At 34.3% G+C, this 19091-nt stretch overlaps 1 protein-coding gene and 1 pseudogene across 10 annotated transcripts; one reads left to right on the top strand and one right to left on the bottom strand.

Moving 5' to 3' along the window:
- Nucleotides 1-11191: 11191 nt before the first annotated feature.
- LOC135151845 (small nucleolar RNA snoR60) lies at nucleotides 11192-11259 on the top strand (annotated as a pseudogene).
- A 3782-nt stretch (nucleotides 11260-15041) lies between these two features.
- On the bottom strand, nucleotides 15042-17684 carry LOC135151667 (uncharacterized). 10 transcript variants are annotated; one of them, XR_010290516.1, is made up of 8 exons: nucleotides 17520-17654; nucleotides 17136-17213; nucleotides 16743-16800; nucleotides 15984-16091; nucleotides 15846-15896; nucleotides 15703-15759; nucleotides 15509-15571; nucleotides 15042-15407 (listed from the first exon to the last, which is right to left on the bottom strand). XR_010290516.1 is itself a non-coding variant. In XM_064090701.1 (8 exons), the coding sequence occupies exons 4-8, from the start codon at nucleotides 16039-16041 to the stop codon at nucleotides 15366-15368; spliced, it is 264 nt and encodes an 87-aa protein (XP_063946771.1). In that variant the 5' UTR covers nucleotides 16042-16091; nucleotides 16743-16800; nucleotides 17136-17213; nucleotides 17520-17654; the 3' UTR covers nucleotides 15042-15365. The 10 variants fall into 10 exon arrangements, 8 of the variants coding, with proteins under 8 accessions (XP_063946771.1, XP_063946770.1, XP_063946767.1 ...); XR_010290517.1 differs by having other exon boundaries at nucleotides 15042-15390; nucleotides 17520-17653; XM_064090701.1 differs by having other exon boundaries at nucleotides 15509-15564.
- Nucleotides 17685-19091: the final 1407 nt, after the last annotated feature.

Here is a 19091-nt window from a genome sequence, read left to right as displayed (position 1 = left end):
AATGGTGAAGAGAAAGAGTCGATTTGTGAAGAGAGATAAAACCCTAGTGGGTTGTTGAGAGCTTTTAAAGAAGAAACTGTATAGACTCGGAGATAGGATAGATTTTAAAATTCTTTTGATAATGATCTCGGGAGAGGATTTAGGGATAATATTTGTTAAACTAATTTTGGTGAAAATCGACATGATATATCCGCTATATTCTCTTAACAAGATCTAGTAACAATTCGTAGCAGATTTCCACTTAAATAGCAAATCTTAAAAAGTTGAATTTTAACCTATTCTTAAATTCACATAGATTATCACATAATCACGTAGAAAAATTCAACACATAAATTCATGTAACTCAGCACATAACGGATAGTTTATTTATTACTCTAAACTGCAAATAAACCCTTAAACTGACCCGCATGCAAAAATAATTTAAAATATGTCAAGGACTAAGAGTAAGCTGATAGTACCCGGACCAAGCTTATTAGCTTGCTGACTGCACATCACACATGCCCAATTCCCTTCTCAGCACGATATATCGTTCTTCAGGAAGAGGTTTTGTGAAGATGTCAGCTAGCTGATCTGCTGTAGCCACAAAAATCAACTTTACAGCACCCTTTGCAACATTGTCTCTCAGAAAATGATGTCGAACATCTATATGCTTTGTCCGTGAATGGTTGACTGGATTTTCTGAAATGTTGATTATACTAGTGTTGTCACAAAAGATAGGAGTTTGCTTGCACTTGATTCCAAAGTCCTTCAATTGTTGTCTCATCCATAGCATTTGAGAGCAACAGCTACCAGCTGCCAAATACTCCCCCTCAGCCGTAGATAGAGCAACTGAAGTTTGCTTCTTGCTTAACCAAGAAACCAAGCTTTGACCCAAAAATGCACAAACACCACTTGTACTTTTTCTATCAGTTTGACTACCTGCATAATCTGCATCACTATACCCAACAAGATCAAAAGCATTTGTGATAGGATAGAATAAGCCCAAAGTAATAGTTCCACTTAAATATTTAAATATTCTTTTAACAGCTTGTAAGTGAGAATCCTTTGGTTTTGCTTGAAATCTAGCACAAACACAAACACTATACATAATATCAGGTCTAGAGGCTGTAAGATAAAGTAAACTTCCAATCATACCTCTATACATTCGAATATCAACATCTTTACCATTTTCGTCTGCTGTCAGCTTGCTGACAACGCTCATTGGTGTTGATTTCGCCTTGATATTCTCATATCCAAATCTTTTGAGTAGATTCTTGATATATTTGGATTGATGCACATAAATTCCTTCTGGAGTTTGCTTAATTTGGAGCCCCAAGAAATAATTGAGCTCTCCCATCATACTCATGTCAAACTCACTATGCATGCACTTTGAAAACCACTTACACAAAGAATCATTAGTAGATCCAAATATAATATCATCTACATATATTTGAACAACTAATATATCTTGACCTTTGAAGATAGTAAACAAAGTAGGATCAATTTTACCTCTAATAAAACCATTTTTGATCAGAAATTCACTTAACCTTTCATACCATGATCGAGGTGCTTGCCTTAATCCATATAGTGCCTTCTTGAGCTTGTAGACACGGTTTGGATATTTTTCATCCTCGAATCCTGGTGGTTGCTTGACATAGACTTCTTCCTTGAGATATCCATTTAAGAATGCACTTTTGACGTCCATTTGATGTAGCTTGAACTTCTTGTAGCATGCAAATGACAATAGCATCCTAATAGATTCCAATCTTGCAACCGGAGCATATGTTTGATCAAAATCAATTCCTTCTTGCTGATTGTATCCTTGTGCAACAAGTCTAGCTTTGTTCCGAGTGATAGTACCAAATTCATCAACTTTATTCTTGAACACCCATTTGGTTCCAACAATTGAAGCATCCTCTGGTGGATCTACAAGTTCCCATACATCACATCTTTCGAATTGGTTGAGTTCTTCTTGCATTGCCATGATCCAATTTTCATCTTGTAAAGCTTCTTGAACATTCTTTGGTTCCTCTTGAGCTATGAAGGCAGCATAAGCACAAATGTTGGCTTGAGCTTTCCTTGTCCTGATTCCAGCTGATTTATCTCCAATGATCAACTGAGGAGGATGATTCTTCACTGTTCTAGTTGATTTTGGTAGATTATGTTGAGCTATGACCTCTTCATTCCTTGTAGTCTGCCTAGGAGGAGTCTGATCAACAACATTTTGGCTTGCTGATGAAGTTTGACCTCTGGATTCATCCAATGTAAGCTTAGACATCTTATCCAAAGTTTCTTCAAGAGATGGAGTGGATTCAGTCGCTTTATTGCCTTCTGAAGTTGTGGCAGTTGACTTGTCAGCTTGCTGATTTCCAGTTTCCTTCACTGTCAGCTTGCTGCTAGTACCTGTACCTGCACATTCTTCCTCATCCCTTGCAAGATCATCAGTAGACTCTTGAAATGAAACATCAATAGACTCTTCAACAGTATGTTTAGCAAGATTATACACTCTATAAGCACGACTTGTTAAAGAATAACCCAAAAATATAGCTTCATAAGATTTAGAGTCGAATTTACCATCCCTATCAATGGTTTTGAGTACGAAGCACTTAGATCCAAAAACCTTGAAATAGCTGATATTAGGCTTCTTTTTCCTTAGCAATTCATAAGGAGTCTTGTTGAGAATTGGCCTGATAAGCACTCTGTTAAGAACATAGCTTGCTGTGTTGACAGCTTCTGCCCAAAAACTTCTTGGCAGCTTGCTCTCCTGCAGCAATGTCCTAGCTGTTTCTTGTAAGGACCTGTTCTTACGCTCTACAACTCCATTTTGCTGAGGTGTACGAGGTGCTGAGAACTCATGAGAGATTCCTCTTTCTTCACAATAAGTAATGAAGTCTTTTTGGAATTCCCCACCATGATCACTTCGAATACCTACAAGTCTTGTATCTAGTTTGTTCTCAAACAACTTGATTAGTTTCTCAAATTCACTAAAAGCACAATCTTTAGTACGCAAGAATAATACCCAAGTGAATCTAGAATAATCATCAACAATAACAAAGGCATATTGTTTACCTCCAATACTTTTGTAAGCTTCGGGACCAAATAGATCCAAGTGAAGAAGCTCTAAAGGTTTAGAAGTAGATACCATTTTCTTTGCCTTATGTGGAGTCCTTGTTTGCTTTCCCAATTGACAAGCAGAACATGTCTCCATCTTGACATACTTAAGCTTTGGTAGTCCTCGAACAAGCTTCTTTGCTGACAGCTTGCTGAGATGATCCATATGAGCATGTCCAAGCCTTCTATGCCAAATTTCTGGATTATTATCCACAGCTGCTAAACAAACACCTGCCTCCTGTTCTTCAAAGTTCAAAACATATATATTTCCTTCTCGTTTTGCAACTAGAGGGGTTTTGTTAGCACCAACAAGTATAGTACATTCATTCTTACCAAAGTTAACCATATGACCATCATCAAATAACTGACTTATACTAAGCAAGTTATAAGTAAGGCCTTTAACATATTGTACCTTGTGAATAGAAATGATACTATTACCTATAGTTCCTTTGCCAAGAATAGGAAGAGTTTTGCTATCACCAATTGTGACACGACCACCCTTCTTCATCTTCAAGCTTAGAAACTGAGATTTGTCTCCACTCATGTGCCTAGTGCATCCACTATCCAATATCCATTGATTTGGCTTTACTTTAGACACGAGACAAACCTACAAAACAAACACAAACAACTCAACGTTTTGGTACCCAAATTTTGTTGGGTCCAACAGTGTTAGTTGATAAAACATATAGAACATTAAGATCAGATTTCTTGATCCACATTTGGACCACTTTAGAACTCTTCTTCCATGTTCTGCCGGTCTTATCAGCATACTGTCTTGGAGCTGTCTTCTGTCTGTTTCTGTTGTCAGCATACTGCCTGTGAGCTGACTTCCTTTCCCAGCTTGCTGATTGAAAATTCTTCATTGGACAATTATTAGCAAGATGGCCCTTCTTTCCACACTTGTGACAAGTCACCCAAGGCATGGCATAATTGTATGGAATGCCATTTTTCCCTTCATATTTCATTGAAGAAGTGGATGTAGAAGCTGCACCAATGCCTCCTTTGTCATGAGAACCTTTAGCTTGTTTCATTATAGATTTGAGACTTTCTTCTCCTTGAACAAACTTTCCCATGGCTTTCTGAAGATCTTTGACTTCTTGCTCCAATGATTTGATCTTTTCAGCTTGAATAGAGATTTCGGCTAAGCTTAGGGATTTGCTTAACTCGAATGCTTCCAAGCTTGCATCCTTAGTTTTAAGATCTGCTCTCAGCGAGCTGAGTTCCTTCATGAGTGTATCATTCCTTCTTTGGATTTGCATGTTGTTCCCTTCAAGTTGAGAGATCTGTTCCTTGAGGGTAGCAATGATTCCACTACTAGCTTTGGCACTCTTTTCATTCAAGAAATCACCTATGACTTTCTTCAAATGGACATTTTCTTTCTCGAGCTCATAATTCTCATTCTTTAGATCAATGAGTTCCATTATTGATAAACAACTCTTATCCTGCATGGTTAGTTCACAAGTAGTTGTATCAATAGTATTTAATTCAGAATTAATAGAGTTTACCTCACTATTAGTGTCCGTATCTGAATCAGTTGTATCAATTGAGCCATCGAGACCAACAAGAGCCAAATTCACCATCTCATCACTAGAATCATCAGAAGCTGACTCATCTTCATCATCACTCCAAGTTAGAAGTGCCTTGGATTTCTTTTTGTTCTTGTAATCAGCTTGCTGTCTAGGCGGCTTTGACTTGTTTTTCAGCTTGTAGCAATCTCTTTTGAAATGCCCTTTCTTGCCACATTCAAAACATGCATCATCCTTTGGATCTTTCTTTGCACCAAAAGCTTTGCCCTTTTCACGCTTCATTTTGTTTTTCTTTTCAATCATTCTCTTGATTTTCCTGGACATAAGAGCTAGATCCTCATCTGATTCTGTTTCCTCATCTGATTCCAGCTTGCTGACAGAGGAGTGCAGTGCAAGATTCTTCATTTTCTCTGTTGGCAGCTTGCTGCTTTCTGAGCTGTTAGCTTCAATCTTAGCTTCAAATTGTTCCAACTCAGCAAATATAGCCAGGTGATCCATAGTATCAATGTTAAGAGCTGACTCCAATGCTGTGACCTTGGCACCATATTCGAATGGAACAGCATTTAGAATATTCATGTTGATTTCCGATTGAGGAATCTTTTTGCCAAGTCTTTCAAGACTGTTGAGAGTGACTTGGAATCTAGCTTGGCTTTCTCGAATGGATTCTCCCTTCTTGATAGCAAAGCTTCCAAATTCTTTCATAAGCTTTCCGAGCTTGACTTTCTTTAATGCCTTTGAGCCTTCGTGATATGTCTCCAATGCATCCCAAATTTCTTTTGCAGATTTGAGAGAAGAGACCTTGTCATATTCAGCTTGATTCAGCCCATTGATTAATGTACTCCTTGCTTTTCCATTGGCAGCAACCTTTGATAGCTCGTCCGCTGTGAGAACATCAACGTCCTTGACTTTGCCCTCGCTATCACGATATTCATAAGGACCTCTTTGCACAACTCTTTGCATTAGGGGATCTCTGGATAGATGAGCCTCCATTTGGCCTTTCCACCAATTGTAGTTGTCAGAACCCGTGAGGAGAGGAGCTCTAAAATCGGACTTTCCCTGAAAGTTATCAGCCATATCGATCGATACTATTCCTGTTACAGAAGTATTAGTACAAACACAGCTCTGATACCAATTGAAATTACACACCTAGAGGGGGGGTGAATAGGTGTTATGGCTAATATGACCGATTTTTTTGATGTTACCGAATATTTATACTGTCGCAGACAGCTTGCTGTTAATTTTCAGAGTAAACAGTCAGCTAGCTAACAATGCAGATGCAATGCAAAACAGATATAATCAGTAAGCTAGCAACACAGAGAATTTTAGCCAGGTTCGACCCCTAACCCTAATGGTCTACGTCCTGGTCCCCTACCAACTGGTAAGAGATTATATTATTAATCAATAATGTCAACGATTACAATGATTCAATAATATAACTCCCTCTATCCCTTGTTCCTGTTATCAGCTTGCTGAAACCCCTGAACCACGAACCAAAAGCTCTCCAAGACCTATACTTCCCAAGTATACTCTTCTAGCTAACTAGTCCCCTTGTTCCCTTGTTTCACAAGCTAGATACACAGCAACAAACCTTTACACTTTGAACAATACAATGTATGAGTGTAATACAACCGAAACTATGAACTCAATATAGATATATAATCAAATATAAGCACTAGAGCTCAAGTAAAGATTTTGCAAAGAAAGTGTGTTGTATTTCAGAAGCTTGAAGTGTGTTCTTATTCTCTCCCAAAACGGAAACCACACTCAAGTTTATATACACAAAGATCCAACGGTCAATTTGCTAACAAATTCAAACGTTCTTGTTCCAACCGAACTCACGCATAATTTGTTCCCAATTTGAACGTTTAATCTTGTGAAGTTTACTGAGTAAAAAGCGTAGAAACGTTGTAAATATCTCAGTAAAACGTTTATATAAAAACCATAATTTGAAATAGGATAGGAGTTGTTATAGATAAGATCGAACTAGAGATAACCACTCCTACAAGTTAGGAAATCGTTTTTGTTTGAAATACTGATTTAAAACTGAGCTCTAATATTTATATAAGTCATATATAAATATTAAAGTCCTTACAAATCGATTCCTAATAAATCTCCTTGCTTTTCGTCTTTAATCCTTATCCAATTGTTATTCTGTTCACGCTGCGAGCTTGCTGATAGAACCTGTAAGCTTGCTGACAGTTGAACATAACACTGAAACTTATTAAGCTGTTAGCACATGTATATATCATTGATAGCTCGCTAACAAGCACTAGTTTTATGCTATTAGCTTGCTGGCAGTGTGATCATCAAAACCTTGAGAGTATCAATCTCCCCCTTTTTGATGATTACACCATATTTAGGAAAAGTAATAATACTCCCCCTGAATACAGCAATCTAATATTTCAATTAGAATGAATTATAAAATTTTTCTTCTTAACAAGTTATAATTTGTCAACTATTTCCACTATTCCTCGTTGAAACATTTTATCATTGTCATAGTGATTCAAATTGAAAATATCAATAATATAATTCAATTGTATTTTGAAATTAACTTTAAATTTCATTTTTTCATCATATCTTATAAAATAGTTAAATATTTTATTCAAATGATTCACAAAAAATAGTGGTCAAATAATCATTCATTTCCTTTTTATTAATTGAGAAATTTTAGTCATTTAAATAATAGGAGACATTCACAAAAATAAAAATAAAAAGAAATAAGAACTTAAGGGGGTGTATTCAACTCAGATTTTAATGTATCTTATATAGTCTACATATTTTAATAGATTGTGTGTGATTTTAATTTTATACGGATTTTTAAAATATTGTAGAGTCTTTAGGATTTAAGTAACTTGAAAATCTCATGGATACAAGTCCCTTTTAACCAGCTGAACCAATCTCATCAGTTGAATACCATCAAATTTTTAAGCATAAATTAAAACCCTCATTGGATACCACCAGACTTTGTAACATAATTTAAAATCATAAATGAATATCCCAAGATTATGTTTTAAAATCCGAGTTGAATATCCCCTAATTTCATAAATGAAACAAATCTTTTAAAATCTCATGGAGTTTGGTAGGATTCAAATATCTTAAAATATACTAAACAATCCTATAAAATCCATGAAGTCCAAAAAAATCCATCACCATCAATTTAATTTTAACTTTGTCCTAAAACTTGGTGATTAATCACGATTAATCACCGATTAATCCATGTTTCGTAACTCCTCGAACTGATTAAATATTTAATTATTTCATTAATCATCCGATTAATTCCCGATCAATCCAATTATTCACCGATTAATCCTTGTTCTGTAACTTCACTGATTAAGTCAGATCGCTTTTTACAATATTGAATTTTAAATAATTCTAATCGAATATCATTATCTTTTAAGCACAAATTAAAATCCACATTGAATGCCACCAGATTTTATATTAAGAATATCTTAATTGAATATACAAAAAATCTTTTAAAATCTCAACTAATACCCCTACATAGCTTTGATTTTAAGCAATCATTCACCTTGGTTTTACCGCCTCTTGGTATCTATATATTCATATCATCCGATCTACATATCTCTCCATCTAGGGATAAAAAGAATGAACTCCTAGTTTTCAATTCCAATCTGTTTTACATATGTGGGTACTGTATAGATGTTATACAGATCTACATAGTCAAAGTCAGCACATCGATGCAATTGCTATGGTGGAGATCCATTCAAAAAGTAGATGGGATGATTGAAATTGTTGTTTTTAGGTATGTGTGGTGTTTTGATTAAATTGATTTGATTTATATTTGTGTGTTAAAATTATTTATTTGATGTCTGAATCTTGTTTTTAATCTTTTAGGTATTTTATCATCGGGATTGTTCTTGGTACATCAGTAAAATTGGGTTTTATTTGGTCTTCAGGTGTTACTGGGCAAGTATGCAAGTCTTGCACAGTAACATTGGTTGTGTCCTCGACTTCTGTGTTTTCGACGTGGAAAGAGCAATTGAAAACGCACACGAAGCCGGGAAAGTTAAGTGTTTACTTGTATTATGGAGAGAGGATAAAGGACCCAATGGAGCTTGGAAAGTATGATTTGGTACTGACCACGTACTCTTTATTGGCGTCTGAACTGGAATCGGGATCACCCGTATTCCAAGTACCTTGGTGGAGGGTGAATTTGGATGAAGCACATCTGATTAAGCACTCCACTCCTACACAAGCCTCTGCTGTACTTAGGTTAAATGCTAGACGGAGGTGGCTGGTCACAGGAACTCCCCTACAGAACACTACAATGGACATGTATTCTTTCATGTCATTTTTGAAGTATCAGCCATTTACAGATAAACACTCCTGGAAAAAGACGCTGCTAAAGCCAGTGGCACAAGTAGTGAGGTCACTCGGTTAGAGGTACATATATTTCACTGTCATCAGCTACACATTTTAACATTCTTTGCCTGTATATTTGAAAGATTTTTCATGTTCTGTGTTAGGCTGTAATGGAAGCCATCTGCTTGAGGAGGACAAAAAAAGCAGAACATACTCGGATTGCCTCAAAAAATAATGAAAATATGTCCTGTCGATCTTTCTGCTGAGGAAAGAGAGCTTTACGATCAGATGGAAGTGGAGGCTAAGACTGCCGTTTAGGATTACATCTCCACAGGCACAGTCAGAAACCACTATATAGCCGTGCTTGGCATAGTTCTTCGACTCTGCCAGATATGTACTCATCTGGACCTATGCCCTAAAGATCATAATGCAACTCTTCCGTGCAGCAATAAAGAAAGTATTTTACAGAACTATCTTTTATTCACATTTATGGACTACATAGTTTTGTAAAGCTCTAAGACCCCGTATATTTTGCCTTGTAGGCATGATCTCTGAGATAGTTTTAACATACACATATCCTCTTCCTGGAGCCCTGGTGGAATCCAGCAGTTGATGGACAAGCAATGGACAGAGTACTTCGGATATATAGGACAAACGAAAGAGGTGACAATTGTAAGAATCATAGCCCGAAAAAGCATCGAGGAGTGGATACCGGAGGTCCGGGATGGGAAGAAGAGGATGGCATCCAAAGCTTTAGACAGGAAGCCTGGGCATTAATACTTTATAGCTGTGTACATAATTCTGTAATGAATTCATTTCCTGTCTTTGCATATGGGATATTGTATTATAGAAATAGAACCAATAAAATGGAAAAGATAAATGTGAAATCTATTTTGTATCTTTAAATATTTTTTATTTAAATGATGTGAGCTATCCATACTTTGTTGCATCCAGTGAGGATAATTTCTCTAGTAACCTCTTAGCAAATTGTCTATTAATTGGGGCGAAATAAATCCTTAAAAAAGTGATAGTATCATGCCTCTCAAAGCAATCACTATTAATTATTTTTGCAGGATATTGGTGTTCTAAAATTTCCATCTCCATCTGTCAGTTGTTCAACCAACACAAACTAACATTTCATTATCAATATATGATGAAACTAAATTAAAGTTCACGATCCCTTCTTCTTCTTTTTTGCTAATTCACGATCCCGTCTTTTAATGTCAAAGATCAAAGAGTATCAAGAAACAAGGGGTTAAGATTGTATTTTTATAATTATGCTCTACAGTTACAAAGATTTTTATCAGAAATGAGTAAAGTATATATAAATCTTTGTTATTCATGTGTTAAGTGGGTAAAAACATCTCGCGGGATTGATATATGAGTGGTTTTAGTCGGGACCAGACCTCAGGCCTCCTGAGGGCAACTTGGTTCATCTCTCCATTAATTTCGAATATCGAAATCTAATGATCAAATAAGTTTAGGGACCGTTTGGAAACATGCATTTCATTTCGAATGATGGATTTCAAATGACAAGATTTTACTTGTCATTTCAAATTCTAAATCTGATATTTGAATGTCTGGATTTCAAATGAAATCCAAATTTGAATTCCCAAACAGGTTATTTGATCAAATCCATAATTTAAAATGAAATCATGGTTCCCAAATAGGCCATTATTTAAATTGGCTTCAGATTAAATAATATGAGAAATTATTTAAATCACTTATCTATTTATCATGATATTAGTATGTGTTACAAAGGGTGATCAAAGGTATTTTTGGGTAAATTATAAATTTTGCTTTTTTAAAAAATAATGCTCGGTGTTTTCATTTATATGTTCCCTATTCATAAACAAATGCTCACATAATCCGTTCAACCTTGATCTCCTTTTCCAATGCATTTTATATCAGCATTTTTTTTCGTGTAACTCCTTTATGAGTTCTGCAGCTGATATATGTCGTCCAATACTTTAATGTTTTTACTATAAATGGTTGATTAAATTGAAGGAGAGAGATTAAAGTTCATCAGTTTAGGTGTATAAACTTCTAAATTCACGTTTTTTCCTCTCAACTCCATTTAGCTGTTCATCTTTCTTTTCTTTTCTTTATTTGAATTCATCTTTCTTATTTTGTGACAGTATATATAACAATGAATCACCTTTGCCTACTATATTATTCTTTGTTCTTTCTTTTTCTTGTTCCTAGCTATTCATGTATATACACCTATGGTGTTTTATGCAATTATTTTCAGCAAACTGAAAATGAGTTACTCAAATTCCTCCCCAGGGCATCATCAATGATGCAAAATCGAGTTTCCGATGCATTCTAACATATTAAATTAAAATTCTATATGTTTGCTATATGGACTTCCATATATCATGTTCTCTCTCTCTCTCTCTATATATATATATATATATATATATACCTATATATATATATATATAATAATTTAAGAAATTTTAATTTGGATGCTAAGAAATTCATAGAATTTAGAAAGGCCATGGCCGGTAAAATGGCAGCGTAATGAGTAACCAGAGTTCAAAATATGAAAGAATTTATGTCAATTTCATGTGCAAGCATCTGTCTAGAGTTGAAGTAACTCTACACTTTTCACTCTTTTCTTTTGTACTATTTTTCTATTTTGAATTATATGTGCAATGCCTCCAATTATATGCGTGTAACAACCAATGCCTATGTAAGAAATACTAATCTATTAATTCTAAACTTGTATCTTATTGCTTACTTGCAGAATTAGGGGCACAAATAGTTGCAAGCGGTACATGTTCCGCAATTTGCTAAAAACATTAAAAATTATTTATTGTATTTATTGTGTAAGGTTTACAAAAGTGGGATTTTCTCATCATGCTCGTCCCAAAATTCTTGGATGCTCTTGTTGGCGGTTAACACACGTATTTCATGTGTGTTGCTTGCTTTCTTCGTGATACGTACGCACATCACATATTCACATATCACACATTGATATGTCGTAACATTGACTTGCTCTATTGTTGTGGTCATTGTTGGATTTCTCTGGACATATTTGCGTAATTTATCGATCGGGTTTGATATTCTTCTCATTTTCTAGAAAATCGTCTCATTATTGTTAGGCCATTTCCCTTCTTCACTAGATTGTGTACATGTCGGGTAGGAATCACAATTCATGGAAATCAAACCTTTGGAATACAGATATATATTTGAGAATATTAGACTTGCGAGAAGAGAAGACTGCAATACATGTTGCATGTGGTCACTAAAAATATCAACGAGGAACTGGCTAGACGGCGGTTGCGGAATGGTATTGTGAAGTCAGTTTTATTTACCATCTTCGTGATGCACATCACGGATGTTGGTTCGTCGAAGAATTTGGCAAGGTTTCACAGGGTTTTTGAATGATTTTGGCGTGACAACCTCATTCTTGTGGGTGGGGTGTCTTAATTCGTGTCAACATAGTCTACAATGGAAATCATTCAGAGTTCCTGGAAAATTATTTTTGATTTTGAGTGTGTATTTTGAAACGTCCCTGTATTACATGGGGGTGGGAAAGGAAAGAAATACGGTTAGTGTATTGGCGGTGATTGCTTTGGCAGCGTAGATAAAGGAGAACCGATAAGGATAGAGGATTACACAAGAAGGAATCAAGTTAATTCAAGAAAGTGTGCAATGACAGTGTTTATCCAGTTTGATATTTTTGTTTCAAATCATTGTCACCCATCATCGACAAACAGAGTATTATATTAATATTATATCACACACACTGTTTTATTTATTGTGCACTAAGCCGGGGGTCTTCACGGAAACAACCTCTCTACTTTAAGGGTAGGGGAAGGGCTGCGTACATTTTATCCTCCTCGGACCCTGCTCTAAGCGGGAATACTGTGTACGTATAGTATGGTATGGTATGGTAATTACTTTCGTGACTATGAGTTACTACTTCATATAGGTTCTTGTTTATTATTATTAGGAATGTATATGGTTTGTGTCAATTGATGTTCAGGATAGCTTGATTTAGGTACAAGTTGTGCATGTGGCCTTTAAATAATGGAATTAGATGAAACTCAAGCTTAAAGAACTTGATTGGAACTTGGAAAGATTTTTTTGTTTAAAGGATTGAGGAATTTTTATCAAGGTTTGTTAGAAATCCTTCTTTATGTTTGTCAATTTTTCTCTCGTCTCCTAAGCCTAAGATATATCTAAGTTCGCTTAGTAAATCCAACTGCAATGCATAATTCAATGACAATTCACAGAGCAATTTAGGTTAGGTTTAGTTGTGATAGTGGTTTATAATTTTGGTAGTTCATATACTTTGCATTCAGAAGGACATATTATTTTGTAATACACAATACATAGGACTTAAAAGTTCCATTCTATATCCATATATTTCGAAAAGTAGTGTTAACTTTATAGTTTTCAACATTAGTTTTACATTTCTCATGCTAGTACAAATTGCCAATAAAGTTTTGTCAGAATTTTTAGAATAACCTAAATAGTTTTCTCTTAGATTCTAACCTACTTTTTTTTAACTATATTTGCAAATAGGATCACTTTTTATATAATATTAATTTAAAGTGTAAGCTAGACTTTAGATTACATCACAATTATTTTATTACCTTATTAATAGTAGAGTTGGTTTCGTGGAAATCTAGGTCGTGTCATATATCATTTGTCATATAGAAAGATCCTTGAGATGTTGATTTCAGCAATGTCCAAAGTATCATGACTTGATTATATTTTTCTCACATGTATTCTTACTACGAAATCTTGTATTATTGTTATACATATACTTATTCTTTCCTTGAAGATCATGTTAGCACTTGCATGGCGGATATTTATAGTTTTTTGAGGTGGTTGTTTTATCTTTTGTAGTTGTTCAATAATTTCACACACACATGATAATTAGTGACTGTCATATAAGTTATAAGAAACTTCTCTGAGTTCCTTCAGATGATATGTTTATGTTATTATTAAGATGTCTAATAAAATTTATGAGATAGACTTACTTGGTTTGATACTGTGCATGCGAGTCCATTTGTTGTGTTAATCATTCTTTTACCAAAGAATTTCAAATTAGGTGGAATATGTTCCTTCGATTTAGTAATTTTTGCATTTTAATATTTTTTTTTCCCAATCATATTAAGTAGAGAATCTACAATCAATTTTTGTATAATCAAATTTTTGTGTCATAGGTGTGCATCATGATATTATTCTTTGTTCTCTGAGAAAAACACCTAAAAAAAAGCCTAAGACGAAAATGACCTGTTGAAAAAACAAAATTATTTTAATTAACTTAATTTTCTCAACCAACATAGCACATTTTGTAATATTGTTTAACAGAGTCCAAAATCATGAAATATTAAAGAGAAATTCAAGATAAATCTATCAAGAAATTAGAAACATGGAGAAAATATGAGATGGAGAAAATATTGTTTAATCAGTTCGGCGAGTTCCGTAACTCGCCGAACTGATTAAATATTCGGAACTCGCCGAACTAATTAAATATCTGACTATTTCATTAATCACCAGAATAATCACCGATTAATCCTTGTTTTGTAATTTCACTGATTAAATCTATTTCCCGCTTTTTACAATAATGGATTTTAAATAAGGGTCTTGTTCTCTGACAATCGTGTGTCAGAGAGGATTAATCTAACACACTATACGGGGACTGTTGGCTCTATATTTAAGGGTTCAGATTCAATATTATTTTTTAATGGATCCGCTATTAATATCCGCAGACTGGAAAAGTTTCATTATGCGAATATTATCCACAGAAAGGCGAATTCCCGTTCGGCGGATATTTATAGCCGATCCAGTAAAAAATAAGATTGAATATAAACCCTTAAAATATAGAGCTAATGGCCCGGTACAGTGTGTTAGATAGGCCCTCCCTGACACACGGTTGTGAGGGAAGATGACCCTTTAAATAATCTCAATTGAATACCATCATATTTTTAAGCTTAAATTAAAATCCACATTTAATACCACTAGATTTTGTAACATGATTTAAAATCTTAATCGAATATCCCAATAATTGATACGTTTTATAAAATCCAAATACAGTATCATTGAATTAAATAAATGAAAAAAAAAATCTTTTAAAATCTCAATTAATGACTTCATTCACTTTGGTTTCACCGCCTCTTGATATATATACATCTATTCATATCCTCCGATCTACATCTATCTCCATCTACTGATAAAAAGAATGAATTACCAGTTTCCATTCTATTTTACATATGCGGGTACTGTATAGATGTTGTACAGATCTACATACATATTTAAAGTCATCACATCACCAGCACGGTCCTTTCCAAAGGAAGTATCGATGCAATTGCTATGGTGGAGATCCATTGAAAAACTCAACCACAGGAACTAACCTTCTTCTCTGCTACCTCCTCAGGCACATCATAAAATAAATCATAACATAAGATCCTAAGTATCCCAGCAGTATTTGATCCTGAGACCATATTTTCTCTATCAACATTAAGACAAAATTCCACCAATACTTTTATTTCAGTAGTCGAATCAGCGCTTTCCAGCCTATCAAGTTCTGAGCTATTAAATTTAGCACTTACCGCGAATATTTGATTATTCTCAAGTACCACTTTCCGAGAGTCCTGTATTATTGTTTCTGTATTCTGCATAGCTTATGTTAGAAAGACTCAATTTTTACCTAAAAACTATTAAAGAATGGAAGCCAAATCTAATTCCTAACTATGATCAAAATAAAGTAGTAATTACAAAATACATAAGGATCAAGTGTGCTGACCACTATCAGAATCTAATTCCAAGCCAGGAATGGAGTCATCATCAATACTCGAATAACCTAATATAGTTACACAGTGAATGCTCCCAGTGCTATAAAGGGTCTAAAATTTGAAGCAGAGTTAACAGACAGGCAGAAATTTGTACCTTTAGCCATAACTCTAAATTGTGAGGGTCTGGCATTGTAGACTAAGGAAGCTGTAGTAGAAAACAAACTTGTCATGGTCCAACGACATAAATTAATATACATGACCAATTTCAGTTACATTTGAATCTTACATATACCTGATGCAGGATTGAGCAGGATAGCCTGTGTAAGGTGCTCCATCACTTCGCTTCTCATATTCACCTTGGCAACATGGTGCCATACTTAGATACTAAAATTTATTCAACCTAGCATAGAAATTCAATTGCTAATTTCAGTTTGGCAGTCCACAAAAATAAGAATATATTATATCCTCATTAGGATAAGGTATCTAGCAATACTTTCATCATCTTGCAGTTATTTGTTAATGTCTTCATTCTGATTTGAACTGTCATGAAAAAGCTTCCTTATCGTATCTTGGAAATTAGTTTCATAAATCCTACTGTATAAGTCTGGCTCACAGGCAAAAATATTTAGCGCAATTTTACCTCTTTTAGATAGCTAAGTAACAGCACTACTGGCAATGTTACGTATGTTACATAGCGGGCTCCTTGATTTGGCAAAAATATATTGAACTTTTATTAACAGAAAGTTTAACTATACCTCCATTTGATAAACTGCAATTACTATTATCCAAGGTCACAGGAGTTGCATTTCATTACATCCTATAAAGTCTTAACGAATACAAAAACATAGAAATCTGATGATACCATGGCTATCAGGGGTGACTGGAGAAAGAGAAAAGGAAAATATGTTAATTGAATTTCCCGAGATATTTTCTTCCTCTCCAAATTTCTTGCGCTTCATAACACTCTATAGTTTGTAACCTAATAGTTATAGCTAAAATCAGATAATTTGATAAACAGAAATCCGAATGGCAAAAATGGCAGAAATTATACCTTGGATCATATCATCAAAAGTAAAGAAGTGCTATGATCTGGTGGAATCTTCTTCATGCTACAAAAAATAGAGGTCACGATTAATAAAATATTATGTCTGAAAAGAAATGACATGGAAAGAAAACATTTCATCAAGATAAACACAATAAGGGCTTATCAAACTCATTGAAATACATTGGACATGGTCTGAAAGTGAAAGATTGCGGCATATACAAATTATGCATGTAATGTGTATGCAGTAATCGGCAAGTTCAGAAAGACATATCAACACGATAAATTCATCAACTTTTTCTCTCAGACATATTATCAAACACATCCTCCACAAACTTCTAAATACAAAACAAATATAATATGAAACAATAATCATCAAGTTTTAAAGCTTACAAATCTTGCCTCGTATATTGATTTGTTGAATTTGTCCATCTTATTATCACAAACCATCAATCAAATAGGTCTTGTGCTTGGTTTAACCTGCAATGAAGAAGAACAAAAAAATGAATAAATATAAGATAAAAATCTGAGAGAGAAGATAAATTATATAAAAATTAGAATGATCAGTTTTATATTTATCTCAATCCATCGAACTGCTATTGTATGCACCTGCAATAGAAGTAAACAACCATGATCAGTAAAATAAGATGATATACATTTGATAGAGATAAGAGCAGTAGAGAGGAAAGAGAGAAATGATTTAGGGGAATGAATAATTGACAGTCATAAGCTTTTCAATTTGAAATTCAAATTTGAAATTTCAATTGTTAATGAATGAAAAAGTACCTGCAGTCGGCCGAGGGTTATCGTTCGGAGGAAGCTGGGAATCGGTTTGAATTAGCAGGAGTGTACATCCATCCATTTAGGAGTAATAGCTGTAATGTCAGTGCACGTGAGTAGATATAACATTAGTTCCCCACGTGCAGAAGCCAGGTGTCGACAGCAGAAGAAGGAAGATTGAGTGGCAGCAGCTGTAATTATAAGAGTTTTTGAGGCTAGTTTCAAAGCAGAGGGTTAGTACTATGCAAAAGAGGCATCAGCAACTATAATATACATAGACTAGTAAACCACTGTTTATGAAGAAACGAAAACAAATAGATTATTCATTAAACCATTGCGTAAATAAATTAAAAATAACACTTTGTATGAACTGTATCGTTGTGCATTAACTTTTAAACAATTGTTCTAAGTTATATAAACCATTGTGTATCAAATAGAAAAAATGAGTTTTGAAACTAAACTATTGTAGTTAAGCTTTCAAACAATAATCTTTTATATGTTAAATCATTGTGTGCGCCTCAAATTGTGTCTACAAAATGCTACAACAAGGCATCTTTTTCAAACCTATCGTTGCCATGCTTTCCGACCATAGGAAAGTCGATGTGCCATTGTTTAACAGAAAATATATAAAGAAAAATTAGAATGCTTTACTTGACAAGAATACCCCGTTGTTTGTCACCTACAAATGGTTGTTTCATCTGTCTTGTAACAATTGTTCTTTCTAAAACAATGTTGTTTATAAATAACTTTAACAAGCCTCGTGAGACTATTGGGCTTTGCTAGTCACCTTTCTGCACAGCTTGGATGTTTCGAGTAAGTAATTGCTCTCCCATGATGTCACCATGGTATCTACATAAAGTATGGTCGAGCTGAAGGTGAGTAACTAAAAGGGAAATCTAACAAATATCTTAAGCTCCCTTCACATGACGTGCACATGTGATTTTTTTTTTTATTATATTTTTCTATAGATTCACCTTATTTGAATAATAATTGCACAATTAAATAGAAAGGAGGATATACGTAAAATAAATATAATATAAAAAAACATGTGCACTACATGTACAAATCTCGTGAAACACATGTCCAAAGCTTTGAAAATGAACCTAATATCATCTTAAATACTTATCATTCTTAAATATATGAAGTAGTTCGTTTTGATATTAGTTAGTAAAAGAAGAAAATTAATAATGATATACACAATTTTAATTGGAAATGAGGGATGGGCTGATCTTTGCATCAAAAATAAGAACTAGTTAACATATAAAGTGCATTGTCAATCATGTGAGGTTATTGAACTAGTTACATCGCAAATTATTGGGATAAAAAAACAGGACCCCTAAATGACAGATATTCTTCCCATTTTAACTTACAAACAATGGTCATTTGAGCCTAAGGAACAATAATAAGCAAATGTAAATATATCTTTTTTGCGATGTAGGCATTTGCTAGAATTGAGAACCACTACTTTATGAACAAGGGATTCTTTCCTTCCGATTTATACTTGTTGGAGAACATTGAGATGATAAGGCATAATAATTCTATAATCGTAAAGGTAAAAGTGTCAAGTACTTTTTAATT

Source organism: Daucus carota, chromosome 3 (genome assembly GCF_001625215.2).
Source record: "Daucus carota subsp. sativus chromosome 3, DH1 v3.0, whole genome shotgun sequence".
NCBI classification, from domain to species: domain Eukaryota; kingdom Viridiplantae; phylum Streptophyta; class Magnoliopsida; order Apiales; family Apiaceae; genus Daucus; species Daucus carota.
This window is presented reverse-complemented; position numbering and strand designations above follow the sequence as displayed.